The following is a 16,255-nucleotide window of genomic DNA, read 5'->3' as shown; positions in this document are numbered from 1 at the left end:
AAATGGAGTTGCCACCTGAGGGAGGCTTTCAGAACAATTTTAAAAGACTCCTGAGTAGTCCCTTAAGTCTTTCTCATTATTCCTTTTCTGTGGGGGAGTCTAGTATTATAAATGAAGACTGAGCTTGCTTTTATATTTTGATGATTCAAAAACAAAACTCTTCTTACCTAAATTGCAGGGAAGTCTAGAAGACTAATGGAAATACAAACTTCTCACTGCTATTATGTGAAAAGATTTTGCAAAAGACTGTAATGTGAGACAAATTATTTTTGCTTCTGCTAGGAGGTGGTAAATCGCATGAATTTGCATCCTCTAACCTTCATTCACTGATATTCAAAGTGTCTAACTCTCTGGGGAAGGAACACTGGACCTAGTGATGCAGCAGAACCCTAAAGTTCTCCTTTTAGAGCATAGCTTTATGAAGGTGCATTGCAAGCCCATGAGGAAAAGGTGGACTGTTAGATAACAATGATGGGCCAGCTTGGAAATGATGGGCCACGTGGAAAAAACATAGCACTATTCTCACCTTATTCTTTATACAAATGTGCACATCGTTCAAAAATGGGGATGTAAAGAAAGAAAAAAAGGATAGAAGGAGCCACAAAAATAGTAGTAAAAAAGTGGTTTTCTTTTAAAAGTAATTATGGAATAAGACATGATAAACTGAGATGACATAATGGAAAAGATTGATAAATTTGGCACATAAAATAAAAAGGTATGCATAACAAACATATCAAGGTAAAAAACAAATTGGAGCAATATTTCTAACTTGATGGATATGTATACACATATATACATGCATATATATTATATTAAAGAATGACTTATATATGAGGAACAATTATAGATCTATAAGAAAAATACTAACAACCCAATAGAAAAGTAGATAAAGTGTGGTAATATGCAAATCCAAGAAAAAACATAGGTGCTTATTCTCCTTAACAAGTAGAGAAATATAAATTAAAACAATATAATATAGTTACCTCTGCAAGTAGTATTTTTAAGTGATAATAACCAATATTGTTAATAATATGGAGAAACAGACTTTTTTATTTTTAAAGTTAATGTACTTATTTTGAGAGAGAGAGAGTGTGTGTGTGTGCCTGCATGCAGGAGAGGAGGAGGAGGAAGACGAGGTGGAGGGGGGGAGAGAGAGAGAGAGAGAGAATGAATCCCAAGCAGGCTCCACTCTATCAAGGCAGAGCCCAACATGGGGCTCAGTCTTATCAACTGTGAGATCATGCCCTGAGCTGAAATCAAGAGTCAGCCGCTTAACTGACAGAGCCTCACAGCTGCCTCAAGACAGAGACTTTTAATAGTATACCGGAGGGGCGCCTGGGTGGCTCAGTCGGTTAGGTGTCCGATTTCAGCTTAGAGCATGATCTTATGGTTCATGGGTTTGAGCCCTGCGCCAAGCTCTGTGCTGATGGCTCAGAGCCTGGATCCTGCTTCAGATTCTGTGTCTTCCTCTCTCTCTGCCCCTCCCCGGCTCACAGTCTCTTTCTCTCTCAAAAATAAATTAACATAAAAACAAAAAAAAAATAGTCTACTGGAGGTCCAGCTGAAATTTACACAATGTAGTATGTTAAATGTATTGCAATAAAAAATACACCATCGGATATGATGAAAATTGACACCATTTTGGAGAGCAATTTGGCAATATCCTTCAAAAAAGTGTTTTAAGCTTATACTTTGATCTAACATTTTTATCTTTAGGAGTTTGCCCTGCAGATATGCCTGCAAAAACATGCCAAGATATATTAAATGAAGACCTCTGTTACACAATGAAATGCCATGCTGTGTCTGTTGATGCAGAAAGATGTCCATGAGATATTGTTATAGGAGAGAATAGTATATATTACTTGGTTTCATTTATGTTAAAAATTAATAATTTTTTTTGATGGTTGAAACCCAGTTTATTAGACCAGAGGCATGCGTCACCCATAGCCCTGCCTGCTGTTCCCCATCCAGTGCACACCCCTTGGGCTTGCTCCTGCTTCCCTCTGGAGAGATCTGATCTCCAAGGAACTTCTAGGAACCAACAGTTCCTCCAACATCCCATAGCCTCACTCTCTAGCTCCAGGCCAATGCACAGGTGACCTGCCACAGGTTCTGTTTTGGGGTTGGAGACCAAGAGACAGTTGGGTGGAGAAGACCTGGGAAGGGGTAGGGCTCTGGCCTGGGGGAGTTCCTGGGGAAAGGGACATGGCAGGCCCTCTACCTCACTCGTTTCTCGTTAAGATAGGAAGGGAGAGACAGAAGAGCAGAGCTTTCAGCTTCCCCTCTAGGCCTGTGTTTTTCCCACCATTACTAAACCATACCTCACCAGAAAATATGGGTACATGTTTAACAGTATCAACATAGAAAATATATGGAGGGATATGTTCTAAACTGGTAAGCTTAGATATATCTGGAAAATGAATTGGGGAGACAGATTGGAAGCTGGCCAAGGCCTTTTCACTTTTACTTCATATTATTCTGTACTATTTCCTTTTTAAAAATCATGAACATATATTACTTTTATAATTTTTTTAAAGTTTTGTTTTGTCTCTCTTAAAAAGCCTCTTACGTTCAAGGAACACTCTAGTGGGTTGTAAATTAGAATAGGCTCCTTCATCAGACCTACTGTTTGTATTCTCTGGTACTCAAAAACTAATGGATTCATCTGTAAAGTATCATCTCAAATAGTGACTATTTAACTTCGTTTCCATTAATTTTTTCCTCTTTTTAAAAAATGTAAGTTCCATCTTTTAAAAACGTTATAATCTCTAGGGACACCTGGGTGGCTCAGTTGGTTGAGCATCTGACTTTGGCTCAGGTCATGATCTCACAGCTTGTGGGTTCGAGCCCCATGTCTAGATCTGTGCTGATGGCTTGGAGCCTGGGGCTGCTTTGGATTCTGTGTCTCTCCTTCTCTGCCATTTGTGCTCCATCTCTTTCTCTCAAAAATAAATAAATGTTAAAAAAAAATTTTAAAGGTCATAGTCTCTTTAGCAAAGACAACCTCCCTCCCCCCACCCCCCCAACGCACAGATTATTTTGATTCTTCTTCAGCTGTCTTGGTGCTGTTGTTAGTATTGTCAGTATTTCATCCGTATTTTCTTTCTCATACTTCTTTATACTTCTACTAATACTCCATCTAAATTTTAGAGTTTCCAAAAAAGAGGACATTACCATTTTAAGATTAACAAATCTCATTTGTCCCTGCTTTAGCTCCAGTGTACTGAATTTTACCTTGTAGGCAACCAGGTCTCATCAGATACTCCTTACCAAGTGCTTGGAAGAAGGTATTTTAGTATACAAATTTATTTTTCAGGTGATAAGTGTGCTCCTAAACTAAAAGGTCATGGTTAGATAAATGTCACAGAAAGCCTACACTAGTGAGCTCTAACAAACATTCATAAGTGAATGTTATCAAAATTCCATTAAAAGCTGTCAGATCCTTGCTCTCCTGTTGTTGCTGAAGGTTAAGGTACACTTACAGTAAAAGCCTCTTTAAGTTTCTGCCTGAATTACTTAATGCCTCTACCAAAGTAGTCTTAACTTTGTGACTTTCTGTGGGACTTATAAAGGCAGCAAATAACATTTTTAAGTACTAACCTCTGGGTCTAAAGTCATTTTAAAGTATGGCAATGAACATGACTGCTCGTGTGTAAAAATGAAATACAGGAAAAATATAGTAGATGATTTAGAGAAATAGAAATGAAAGATGTGAAATGGAAAAATGAATTATATCTGTTTAAAGTAACATAATGCTTTACACATGTGACAGCTAAGCAAGACAAAAAGATCATCAGCTCCAACGTCCTGATTTTATGGGTAAGGACCAGAACTGTGGTCTTCTGTCTGCAGCTCGCTAGTTCCACCACACCATGATGGGTCTGCTTGTATGCACATACTTCTGCATGTAGACTTTATTTTTCTAAACATGCCAGTTGTGTGGCCCAGCCGTTCCTCTCCTAGGCATATGCCCAGTATCCAGATGAGTGCTTATGTCCATCAAAAATATGCACAAGATTACTCATATGGCAGCATTGTTCTCAGTAGCCAAAATCTATAGAAAAGAAGGAAGTTTCGAGAAAGAGAAGAAGGGATAGGAGGAGAGGGAAGGGGAACCCAAATATCACTCAACAGAAGAATGCATAAATAAATTGTAGTGTATCTGCACAATGGAATATTACATAGCATTTTAAAAAATGACTGATTCATAGACCATATGGATAAATCTCGAAAAGTATATTGTTGACTCAAGGAAGCAAAACACAGGAAAATATAAAGAGTGCTTCTGTTATTTATAAGTCTGTTTGTAAGCTCCTTGAGGGCAGGGACCATTTGTCTGCATGTATAGATCTCCAGCTCCTAGCACATCATCCAGTATGTAACAGATGATCAATGTGTATTTACTTTAGTGTAAAGATCAATATTTATTTAATGGAGAATATAGAAAAATGTACAGGGGAAGCACCCTGTATTTTTATAATGAGAAAAACAGGAAATATAGGGAATATATGTATAGGAAATATATTTCTTATGTTTATTCCAGAGCACAGCATATAGAAACTGAAATTTTAATTCTTTTTAACTAAAGCAACACTTGGCTAGGTATGTACAGGACTATGGTAATATTTCAGACTATTTCAAAGCAGACATTGCTAATGGAAGCTCTGGTTTGATCCCAGAATGAATTTAACTTTGATATCAAGTAGATGTGATAGTCTTTTCAATTCATAGTTTTGGTCTTAATGGAGAGGAAGTCTTCTCAGCCCTTTCCCTTATTTCTTACTCAGTGCAACATGAGTGCTGAGTTAATTGGTCAGATTCCAGCATGTGGATTAAGTCATGCTTTTGAGGATTTGTGTCTTGGGATCTAAATGAGCTTATAGTAGAAGAAGGCATTTTTTGACTCTTTTTCTTCTTCTGGTATTGTTGAGGTTTGGACCACTCCCACCATAATAATAAAACATCACATTTCTTCCTTCAGGCATGTGATTTTCTTAGAGACCACCAGAAGGTGAGATGGCTAGACCAACGTAGGATTTGTAAATTCTAGATCTCTTGGTCAAATGCTATTATAATGTTATAATAAGGCCACCCTTTAATAGTACCTCATTTCTTCATTCTCAAAACACGTAACAGAGTCCTAATGATCACCTTTCTCCTCTCTCTCCTGCCATTGGTACTTCAGGCATTGATAGGTGTTAATGGTGGCATTACTGGTTATTATTCTTGAAAGCCTATCATGTGGAAAAAATCCTTGAAGTCTGAAGGAGAGGCATGCTCATGTTTGAAAAAGATGTATCTTATTAATTGTAGATCAGACAGGCCAGATGAATTCAAGTCCCTGGGGAGCCACAGGAACAAATTGTTAATCAATTTGCAATCATCTGTAGAAGCACTGGCTACTGAACTGCAATTAGTACAGCTTTGTGAGCAGCCAGTTGTGCCAAAGCAAGTTCACTTTGTTACATATTGACTGACAGGATTTCCATTCTTCTAGTAGGACATTCTCAACAGGGCAAGGAGACACGGTCCTAACCATTTAGGTGGGTGGAAAATAACTTTGATGATGATATTTTATCTAAGGGTGTTTGTAAAGTGCTGAACATGCAAAGCTGAGATGCGAAAATCCCTATTATCCTTAATATTTATTTAAATTACCTTAAAGATGTCTATTATTTTTTATCTTAATGTCTTTTTATGTGAGGTTAAACTTTGTGCTCAATGATTTCCTATTACTGTAATATCTTGGTAAATTATATACAGCTTATTATCATTGAAGCTTTGTGGAAACATTATATTCTACCTCAGGAAAAACAAATTTTGTGTCCTTTCCTTTCTTGCTGGTGCTGTCCGCACCCCTTGTACCCCTAATAGAGAACTTTTCAAAGAGACAAGTTAGCTTGCCAGCAGGACTTAAAAAAATTTTTTTTACTCCCTTATGATTTAAACTGTAAGCACATATGAGAAGAATTGAGGCAGTGATATGACAAAGAGATATCAAGAATGTCAGGGCTCCTAGGTGGCCCAGTCGGTTTAGTGTCCAACTTCAGTTCACGTCATGATGTCATGGTTTGTGAGATCGAGCCCTGCTTTGAGCTTTCTGCTCCAGGGCAGAGCCCACTTTGGATCTTCTGCCTCCCTCTCTCTGCCCCTCACCTGCCCATGCATGTGTGCACGAGTGTGTGTGTCTCAAAAATAAATAAACATTTAAAAAATAAAAAAGAATGTCTACCAACTTTTTTGTGAAGTTCTCCCAAAATGCACAGAGGTGGGAGGTTAATTTATGTGGAAGTGCGTGAGTTAACATATAATGGTTTCATTCTTTGTTGCCTTGCTCGTTTTTTACGAAACCCAAAAGTTACCCCTTCAATGTTCACTTGTGCTCTAGAGCAATGGCTCTAACCATTATTGGGCAACAGAGTGTTCAGTCAGACCAGTGTACCCTTTTAATTGTTCTGCTTTAAGTTTCATCAGTGAACTGAAACAAATCTTCATTTGTTACTGGTAAATTTTAAAATTAGATATTCTGAATATTCTTGGAAAAAACTTTTTTTTTTTACCTTGTTGGTCTTGAATTAGAATTGTTTATTCTTGATTTGACATCTATTGGTGACAGATCTAATGAAATGCCAGTATTGAGAGAAAAGACATCTCACATGGAAAATATATGTATAGACTTGCAAATGCAAACTTTAAAGTGGTGACACTGAATTTTAGATAAAAGCTGGTTGAAAAGAAATCTCAGTGAATCCTTGAGAACTGTGTAACTGTCTTGTGTCAATTTCTTGGTTTGCAGTTTAACTCGGCAGCGAAGCAGCTGATAGAATGGGATAAGCCTCCTGGGGCAGGTGTTGATGCTGGAGAATGTACCTCGGCAGCAGCCCAGAGCAGCAATGCCCCAAAGCACTCTGACACCAAGAAGAACACCAAAAAGCGGCACTCCTTTACTTCCCTCACCATGGCCAGCAAATCCTCCCAGGCATCCCAGAACCGCCACTCCATGGAGATCAGCCCTCCCGTCCTCATCAGCTCCAGTAACCCCACGGCTGCTGCGCGCATCAGCGAGCTATCTGGGCTTTCCTGCAGTGCCCCGTCTCAGGTAAATCATCCAAAAGGTGTGAAAAGAGCTCAGGCACAAAATGATCTACTCACAGACATGTTTGTTCACTAGCTAAACAAGACTGTTTATTTTTGCCTTTGGAAGATAGTAGCTTTCCTGAGACGTAGAGCCTTTCTCCATTCTGTAGGTAGAAAAGTGGAGGAGAAAACTAACTTGAGTGTATTAACCTGAAACTACTCCGTCATTGTCAAAGGAAGGATCAGAAATTACAAAATGATTTAAATAATACTTAGTTTCAAGCAACTGCTCAGTTTTACAGAACTTGCTCACAAGGCTGCTCTGGGAGATCTTGCCAACTAAAACTTTATCTTCATCCAAACTAAAGATGCTGTGGTTGAAACTCATAGTTGACAGTTGCCTGCATCCATGTAACTTACCCCGACATTTAGGCTTCCTGGTAAGAGTTTTAGAGAAAAAAAGAAAGGACGTGAAGAAACATTTAATTTAAGTTAGAAATTAAAATCTAGCTTTTTTAAAAAGCTTATTAGTTCATCAAGGCTCTGGACTATCATAAGAAATAGCTGCACATTATCCTTGTGTTAATAAAAATATATAAGATGATTGGAAACATTCATTCAGCAGGCATTTATTGAGTGCCTTATTTTTAGAACCTTCTAAACACCATGTATATTCCTGTTAGACCTTAATTCTGGACTGCAAAATGAGCCTGTTACCTGCCTAATTCACAGGGCTGCTATAATTATCCAATTAGATGACCACTATATTTTCCTCAATTCAGAGGTCAGAGATCCCAGACCAAAGCTGCCTGTCATAAGTAAGAGAAATTTCTTTCAAATCTTGTGTTTAGTTTTCAAAATTCATGCAGATTTTACATTCTACTTTATAATATAGCTGTAGTGTTTTTCAATAAATACAAAAATGAATTATTTTCCTTTTAAGAAAACAAATACACAATCCTGGCCCTCAGAAAGTTTACAGTTTAATAAGTGCCTGTTGTGGGCCACAGAATAAAAATTTACAACATGATTTCTGGTATTCCTTGCCAATTTTATTAAAAATTATGTTCTCTCGGCCTCATTTATTTGACCCCACTCCTTTAGATTCATCCTGCATGTTGTGCATTAAATGTATTCACTTTCTGAATGGGATTGTGGTTCGTCGGTACTTTTTGGGTGCTGGGGCCATGAAACTTTTGATCTTTTGAGGGAACTAGGACACACAGACACAGCCTACTAGAAAATGAGTATGATGAGGACAGACATCTTTGTTGTGGTCACCGATATATTCCAAATGTCAGACATACAATAAACACTCAATAAATGCTTATTGAATGAGGAGTCCCTTGAAAATGGGTAGAGAGGAGAACTATGTTATTTTACATGTAACTAATTATACCCATGTGAAAAATAGACATGGATTATAGATTGGAGTAAGAAGTACCAAGTGGGATTACTCTGGAAAAGTTCAAAAGATTTTTGAATAATGTTCTGACAGAGGGGTCTAGTAAAGCTGGCCATTCACTAAAAGAAAATTGGATCATTTGACTGCTTTTTAAAATTTTGTGACCTAGCAACATTTGCACAATGATGTTTTGTTAAAGTAAAAGATAAGTTTCTGGTAAGAATAGTGGCAACTCAGAATAGGAATAGTTTTAAAAGAATAGACAGTAATCTTTTGGCACTAGACAAAATTAAAAGAGAAAGGAAGGATAAAGCTCGCATTTAGATCTTTTGGAGACAACTCGGCAGTCAGGTGTGAGCATGTCTGACACTGCCACACCAGAGCTGGGAATGAAGACTATAAAACTAGAGCTATTTTTGTTTTGGTTGGAGTAGCTTAGGAAACAAGGCCTTTTCTGTATTTCATTAAAACAGTTTCCCTTTCAACCATTCCACCCCTCCTCCCATATTCTAATTCGTTCTGTTTTCGGTGGTAATATGTTGCCTCAGGGAGAGGTTATTTCAAGAAGATGATGCGAGATGTTGCAAGTGCTGCCTGGCTTCTCTGGCCCAGGTTTACAGAAAACACTACTTGTCTAGCGTACTGTGTACTTTGGAGGGAACCACAGTCTATAATAAAGCAATGAGTGTGTGTAGCATAGGTGACAGGAAAACACTCTCCTGACTGTGGAGATCAGTGGCTATGGGAAGGTAGCTCATGTGAGATTGTTCTAAATAGGACTGTCCTTTTCCTCTGCCCTGCAAAGGACCGATCAGGAGGTTTGACTCCTCCTGCTATGGCCCATTTCTTTTTCTTTTTCACAGTGCTGAGGAAAAAGAACTTTTTACAGTGCTGAGGAAAAGGATGTTTTAATATCTTGACTTGGTCCATTTTTTGTCTTGCTTTTCCTTAATCAGGTTTGGTTGCACTTAGAAAATCTAAAGAAGACTAAAGAAGTGAGCATTCATTTTTCTCTCACCTGAATAGAATCCACATACAGGCAGTCAGTGCTGTGTGATGTGCTTCTCAGCTTCCCTTTCCACCATATGGGTAGAACCTTATCCTCCTCTTTCTATATGGAATTTAGAGATAGATCTCACCAGGACATCCAAGTTCCAGGCAACAGGATAGGGAAACATAAGAAAGGAGGAAAGGGCTTGCTTGCTATTATATATGGTGACTATTGAGCGAAGGCGGAACTTTCAAATACATATACTAGAAGATTCTTTTATAGACTTTGCTGTCAGGTGGGTCACCAGAACAGATGTGCACAGATGTCTGTGATTGACATCTATAAAAGCACATGATGCTGTAAGCAACTAAGACATTTTATTTCTTTCTCTGGTCACACTCAAGATATTTTTTGGCCTCTGCCAGCTGGAGGAATGATTTATAACATTAAGTGCTTCTGTGGCCAGTGGCTTCAGGGGGAGCCAAAGGTGCACCCACTCATTTGTGTTTGCTTACATTACCTCTTTCCCCCTCCACAGAGTCCATTCTTATAGAGGAGCCCAAACTTAATTTGCAGTTCCATGAGAAAAAGAGAACAGTAGAAAGTCAGTCTGTCCCTATTCAGGATGCTTATTCTGGGCATGCTCACCTTTACTTCTGTTGCTTCTGCTTTTAATCATTCTTTGGTGACTTTTATCTCTTCCTTTTTTATTCAGGTGTTAGGAGTGGCCCTGTGTTGGCTGGTGCTTGGAGGAGTATCAATGTTTAGTGTTTCACTTCAATGACTATGATGGTAGACACATTAGGGGCCCTCTGGTCCAGCTCATCATAGAGGGTGAAGTTTCTTGACCAAGACCATGAGCTCATTAGCAGCTAATTATCTTGACTCCCAGTCTGCAGCTCTTAGAGAAACATTGGTCAGTCATGAGATCTTTCTTAGATATTTGTAGGGTCAGGCCCAGGAAGCTGTATTTTGGTGGGGGTTTTTTTTCCTACCCTAAAGGTTCCATGATAATGGCATGCACTTTGAAGTGAGCTTCATTGTATCTTCTCAGAAAGACTCTTATGTAGTGCCAACTTACAAATGTCCTTGGGGTATGTATATAAACAGATTTATTGGTTAAAACAGCTAAAGGCCATTGGATTTTGTCCTAAAATGAAAATCAGTGTGCTTCCCATTAGAAATTTATTGGAAATCACGGCGCCTGGGTGGCTCAGTCCATTAAGCATCTGACTTCAGCTCAGGTCGTGATCTGACGCTTATTCTTCAGGACGCTTAATACTCTGGTTTCTCTTCAGATCGTATAAATCTTTCGCCTTTTACTTCAGGACGCTTATTCTAGGCATGCTCACCTTTACTTCTGTTGCTTCTGTTTTTAATCATTCTTTGATGACTTTTATCTCACGGCTGGTGAAGTTGAGCTCTGCATCAGGCTCTGCGGTGACAGCTCAGAGCCTAGAGCCTGCTTCAGATTTTGTGTCTCCCTCTCTCTGCCCTTCCCCAACTCACGCTCTGTCTGTGTCTGTCAAAAAATGAATAAATGTTCAAAAAAATTTTTAAAAAAGAAATTGATTGGAAATAGACTTTGATTCACACGAAAGACAAAAAATGAGGGTTTGGGGAGAAACTCTTGTTAGGGCATCCCTTAGATCTGCTTAGTTTAAGCCTCCAGTGTGATCAGTGTATGAGCTAATACGCACAGATGTGATTTTAAAAGGATGTGGATTCCATATATAACACAGATTTATTTGTGAAAATAAATTGTATGCTGTGATGCTGTTTATCCCTGGCCTTGGCAAGGCCTAACCCAAGCAGGAAACTCAAAGTTTCCTTGAGGCCCTCTGGGAACAAATCTCTGAGCTTTTCTTTGTCCTGATAATCTTTTTCTCAACATATGGGAATTGAGGGAAGTATGTTTGGGATTAAGTTTTTATTACAAAAGGCCTAGCGTTCTGGGTGTATCATTCTTTCCTTGGGGAAACAAGTTACCAGCCAACCACATTCCTTTAACAGTGCAGGAAAACCATCCCAGTTGTGCTGCAGCCCACACGCCTCCTCCTGCCTGCATTCTGCAGTTGGACCTGATAATGCAGCTTGAGTGAAATTGATCGAGTAACTGAACACAGGCAATGAAATGACCTGAATAACTCCATTTCTTTCTAGTAAATTAATCTTGGATAGTATCATGGATAATACACCTTTGAAAACAGCTAATTTGGCTTGACATTATTCCTTTAAAGGTTTTATAAATAATTACCTGCTCTAGGCATGTCTAGGCAGCTGCATTTTAATTATGTGTCCCCACTGAAAAGTAGGAGTCATGAAAAATGATCCTGAGAATAACAAAATACCTTAAGAACTTCACATAGATTTATAAATTGATAGACAGGTGAGTATTCAGCCATGACCTACCTTAACAGGATCTTCAAGGAAACTGCTAGTGGGCTAGTCAAGCACCAGACTAACCCTCTGAAAGGTCAGTTTGGTTCACAGTAGCATCCCAAGTTGTGAAAGCCAGCAGCAGTTGAATTCTGTGTGTAGAACAGCAGTGGCCAGTATTTATCACATGATCTCCCAGTTCCGAATACAAATTTTAGGTAACCAGTAAATGTGGACTGAATAAACTGAGAGATTCTGCTTTCCCCAAATACTAGAAACTATAGATTTTTAAAAAAATTATGACTTGCCTTCCCAAGGTTTAGCCAGTACAGTCTGTTGTGTTAAATATAATTGTCTTATTAAATAACTTTTTTTTTTCTTGGCAGGTTCATATAAGTACCACCGGGTTAATTGTGACCCCACCCCCAAGCAGCCCAGTGACAACTGGTCCCTCGTTCACTTTCCCATCAGATGTTCCCTACCCAGCTGCCCTTGGAGTGAGTATAGCCTTTCTATCTTGCCTCTCTCTCTCTCTCAGGTATTTAGAGATGGAAATCTGGCACATCCCGCCTCCTAACACCTGCAGTTTACATTGACACTTGCTAGATGGGGGTGGATCTCTTTCATCTATTATCTCTGCTAATCTTACAGAAAAAAAGTAGAAAGTCTCTTGCATTTAGGCTGCAAAATTTTTAAAGTGATCAGTAGCCTGAAGCCATTAGAAGAGTTCTGTAAAATGCTTTCAGTTTTCATTAAAGTTCAGCCTGATTTCCTGAAGGCTTAACCTAAAATTTCTTTTTCATTTCTTTTGAGTTTCTAGAAGACTTCACTTATTTCCCTCAAAGACAGGTTTATAGAAATACTGAGGAAACCAGGATCCCGAAGGCTAGACGGTTTGCTTTGAGTCACATGGTCTGTCGATTTCAAATCTCTCCATTTTATGATTAACTTTTTAGTAGGTTGCCTTCCACTGCAATAGCTGCCACTCTCGCTGCCTAAAGGCAACTGCTATCTTGGAAGCCTCCCTCAGATTGTGTTGATTTTCATTCTGAAGACCTAGCATCCTACAGAGTCTAAATACTAATTTCTTTAAAACATCCTCACAAGAGAAATTAATAGGAGAAATGAGGGCAGCCACGGGAGATAGCCACAAAGAGAACACTATGGAGAGAAAATTAAAAGGGAAGAAACAAGCAAATTCAATTTTATGTAGCAGAAACACAATAGTTTAAATCCCTGTGTCCTGAAATTGCAGGCAGTTGAACTACAAGGAACCAGCAATTGTGAGACCTCTCTCATCCAAGCCGGTGCCTTGGCTTATGCTTTCCCACTGTTTCTTCCAGTGCTGAGTTGAATGAAAATAGAAAAGATCACTAAATCAGATCTCCCCAGTGGGCCCAACCCCCGTAAATTGCTTTACAGAATCTCACTGGTTGTGATGTTCTCGGAGAAACAGTGTGGCCCGATGATGGGGACACAGACCTGGGTTGGAAGCCCAGCTCAGTCAGTTCTTTGTTTATATGACCATGAAAAGTTACTCAGCTTCTTTAAGCTTCAGTGTCCCTACTTGTAAAATGAAACTAATACTTTCTACTTTGGAGAGTTAGTGCCATGCCAAGACTATAGGAGGGGATGACTGTTACTGATCTCATTATTGGTCTCTACTGAGGACCGTTGCAAGGTAGGCCTATGGCATGTGCCACTGGTTTTTCTCAGAATGCTTTGGAGGACCTGGTTGGTTAGGTTATGGTTTCTCTGCTCTCTGTACCAAGAATAGTGAGACTTCTAGCAGCTGGTTTGTTTTTAGGTTGTGGATTTTATATATACTGTAAAGATTATGTTTCCTTCTGCTAGAATGTTCAGGGCCAAATCTGTACCCCCCTCCAACAAAGACCTCACAACATATTAGCACATTAGTCAAGATGTTGGCTGCATCTAGTTTTATTGTCCTCATTTTCCTTTTGCCTCATTTTGCTTTGAAACAAGGTAGATATAAATAAATGTGGAGTTATTACCTAGCTTGACTTAGACATTAGAAAACTTTTTATAGAGTTAAGCATGTTCTTGTATTTAAATGGAAGTTAATAATGTTCTGGTTAGAGGTTAAAGTTTTTTTTTTTTAATGTTCCCAGAACGATTACAGCTTCCTTGATGGCACCACTGTTTGGTGCGGGAAAGGTTGTGCTGATTCTTCGGGGGAGAAGATGAAATTCAGTTAACTTTTATTGAAATGTGGTTTCCATGAGATTCTGTTAGCCCCGGGTGTTTTGACCAGAGCCAAGTTCCATAATCATCCTGCCCTCTCCTCTCCAGAGAAGACTCTCTCCTTTCCTTCCTTCCCTTCTCACCCCAGTACATACAGAACCAGTTGGTATTTCCATTTCCAGATGACTACTTCACATGGAAAAATTCTAACATAATTTCTTAAGGGAAAAAGACTGCCTTTTCTGATCTTAGAAAAATTAATTAGTGGAAAAGACATAGAGTTGGCTGAATTTCAGCCCTTGTGGGCTGAAAATTTTACAGTGTAGTAAATGACCAGTTGCTCTTAGCTAGAGGCAACTCTGGGGCAAATCAATGGGACAGGTCCTAGGAGAGCATGAATATAAAAAAATTAATTTACATTAAACCATTTCATCCTAGGATTATATAAGAAACCCTGCATGTTAAGCAAGCGGAAGGTTTATTAAACAGTATGTCTACTGTGCCAATTCCATTTAATGAAAAACTGATTATAAACAGACCTGACTGTCATCCCAGGAGATGTCTACATCTCAAAGTCCCTGATAGGTTGGCAGAAATGTTTTGGATTTAATATGGTAGGTTTAAGTGAGAAAAAAAAATCTCAGTAGCACGTACCCTCTGTTTCTTACATTAATTATGGCAAGTAGGGCACCTGGGAGGCTGTCAGTTGGGTGTCGGACTTTGACTCAGGTCATGATCTCACATCTCGTGGGTTCGAGCCATGCATGGGGCTCTGTTGACAGCTCAGAGCCTGGAGCCTGCTTTAGATTCTGTGTGTGTCTCTCTCTCTGCCCCTCCCTGGCTCGCACTCTGTCTCTCTCTCTCTCTCTCAAAAATAAATAAACATTAAAAATAAATCATGGCAAGTATCTTACTGAAAATTTGAAATATTTTCAAAGGCTTTGAGCACCATCACAGCAATATTGTATGCAGCTTGGTAGAGAGCAAACCATGCTTTTCATGGTGTGGATTTATTAGGTAATAAATGCCAACACTAGAATAGGAAATGAAAACTATTTCTAGTATTTTTATTATGAATTGGGACCTTCTAATCTTTCATGCAGAATGAACTTAGGAGCCCATCATCCTATACGTTTCACATGTAACAGTTAAAATGTTAGATACCTAATATTAGGAGCAAAACTGGTGTTACAGCTATCTAATTCAGACATCAGGCTGTTAATAGTAGTGAGGGGTTTTTTCCCAACTAATTTTGGGAAGGGAGGAGGGTGAGGATCTATGTTAGTCTTGTATTTTTCGCACAAGGGCAGAAAAATTTTCAAATAAGTGATTAATAATCCCTGATCCCCTGTACCAGCTGAAAGGTGTTTAGCTGCAAGATGTCACGAATGAGGCAGGTCAATAAAGGCCAGTACAGCCTGTGGCCAACTTATATAGACAGATTGCATTCCAAAAATATGTAACCCTGACTAAAAAAAATTGTACACATAAAACACACAGTGTGTGTCTATGTGTATGTTTAAAGAAGTAAACTAAATGATGTCAGTTTCTCAGAATAGTCAATATGTAATTAGTCCATTGGAGCCCTGGTGGAAGTCTCAGCAGGACTTACTGCTATCAGCAGGATCAGGGATGGGCTCTGCAAGGAGGGGTATGAAACTACCAACCTTGATAGTTTGAGAGGGACAAGTTGAGGTTTTGGAATTGGTATGAGTTCTGAAAATCAGGATTAGGGGTAGAATATGGCCAGAGTGTTCATAGCAACAACAGAAAAGGACTCTAGCATCTCAGGAACCAAGGCCACTTGATTCATATCATATAGTCCTAAGGGAGGTAGAAGCATAGAATGTTTTTTCATCTGTGAAATACTCATTGAAGGTCTGTTACCTTGTATCTGTAAAGCTGGGTGACAGCAATACAAAGACGAGTAAGACAGTTTCTGACTTCATGGTCTCATGAATCATTACAACAGCTTCTATTTATTGAGCTTCTGCTGTGCTCCAGGGCACAGGGAAAGGCAGCTTTACCTAAACTATTTCTGATTGTAACTCCATCTCACAGATTGGTATATTGAGGCATAGAGATCTTATGTAGTTTATACAAAGTCAGGTAACTAACATAAGTATCTCTTCTTACAAACCAAATGTAGAACAATAAATCTATAATTTGTGACAGAAATTCCATTCCTGGAGAGATTT

General features: G+C 38.9%; 1 protein-coding gene across 1 annotated transcript in view; it reads left to right on the top strand.

Moving 5' to 3' along the window:
* The window catches only part of SH3RF1 (SH3 domain containing ring finger 1), a 176,079-nt gene that overhangs the window by 129,918 nt on the left and 29,906 nt on the right, over positions 1-16,255 (top strand). Inside the window, exons 4-5 of the mRNA XM_077772603.1 lie at positions 6,797-7,099; positions 12,239-12,349. Of these exons, the coding sequence (XP_077628729.1) occupies positions 6,797-7,099; positions 12,239-12,349 (414 nt within the window). The remainder of the gene's footprint in view (positions 1-6,796; positions 7,100-12,238; positions 12,350-16,255) is intronic.

This window comes from Crocuta crocuta, unplaced genomic scaffold (genome assembly GCF_008692635.1).
Source record: "Crocuta crocuta isolate KB4526 unplaced genomic scaffold, BGI_CrCroc_1.0 scaffold429, whole genome shotgun sequence".
In the NCBI taxonomy this organism is placed as follows: Eukaryota; Metazoa; Chordata; class Mammalia; order Carnivora; family Hyaenidae; genus Crocuta; species Crocuta crocuta.
This window is presented reverse-complemented; position numbering and strand designations above follow the sequence as displayed.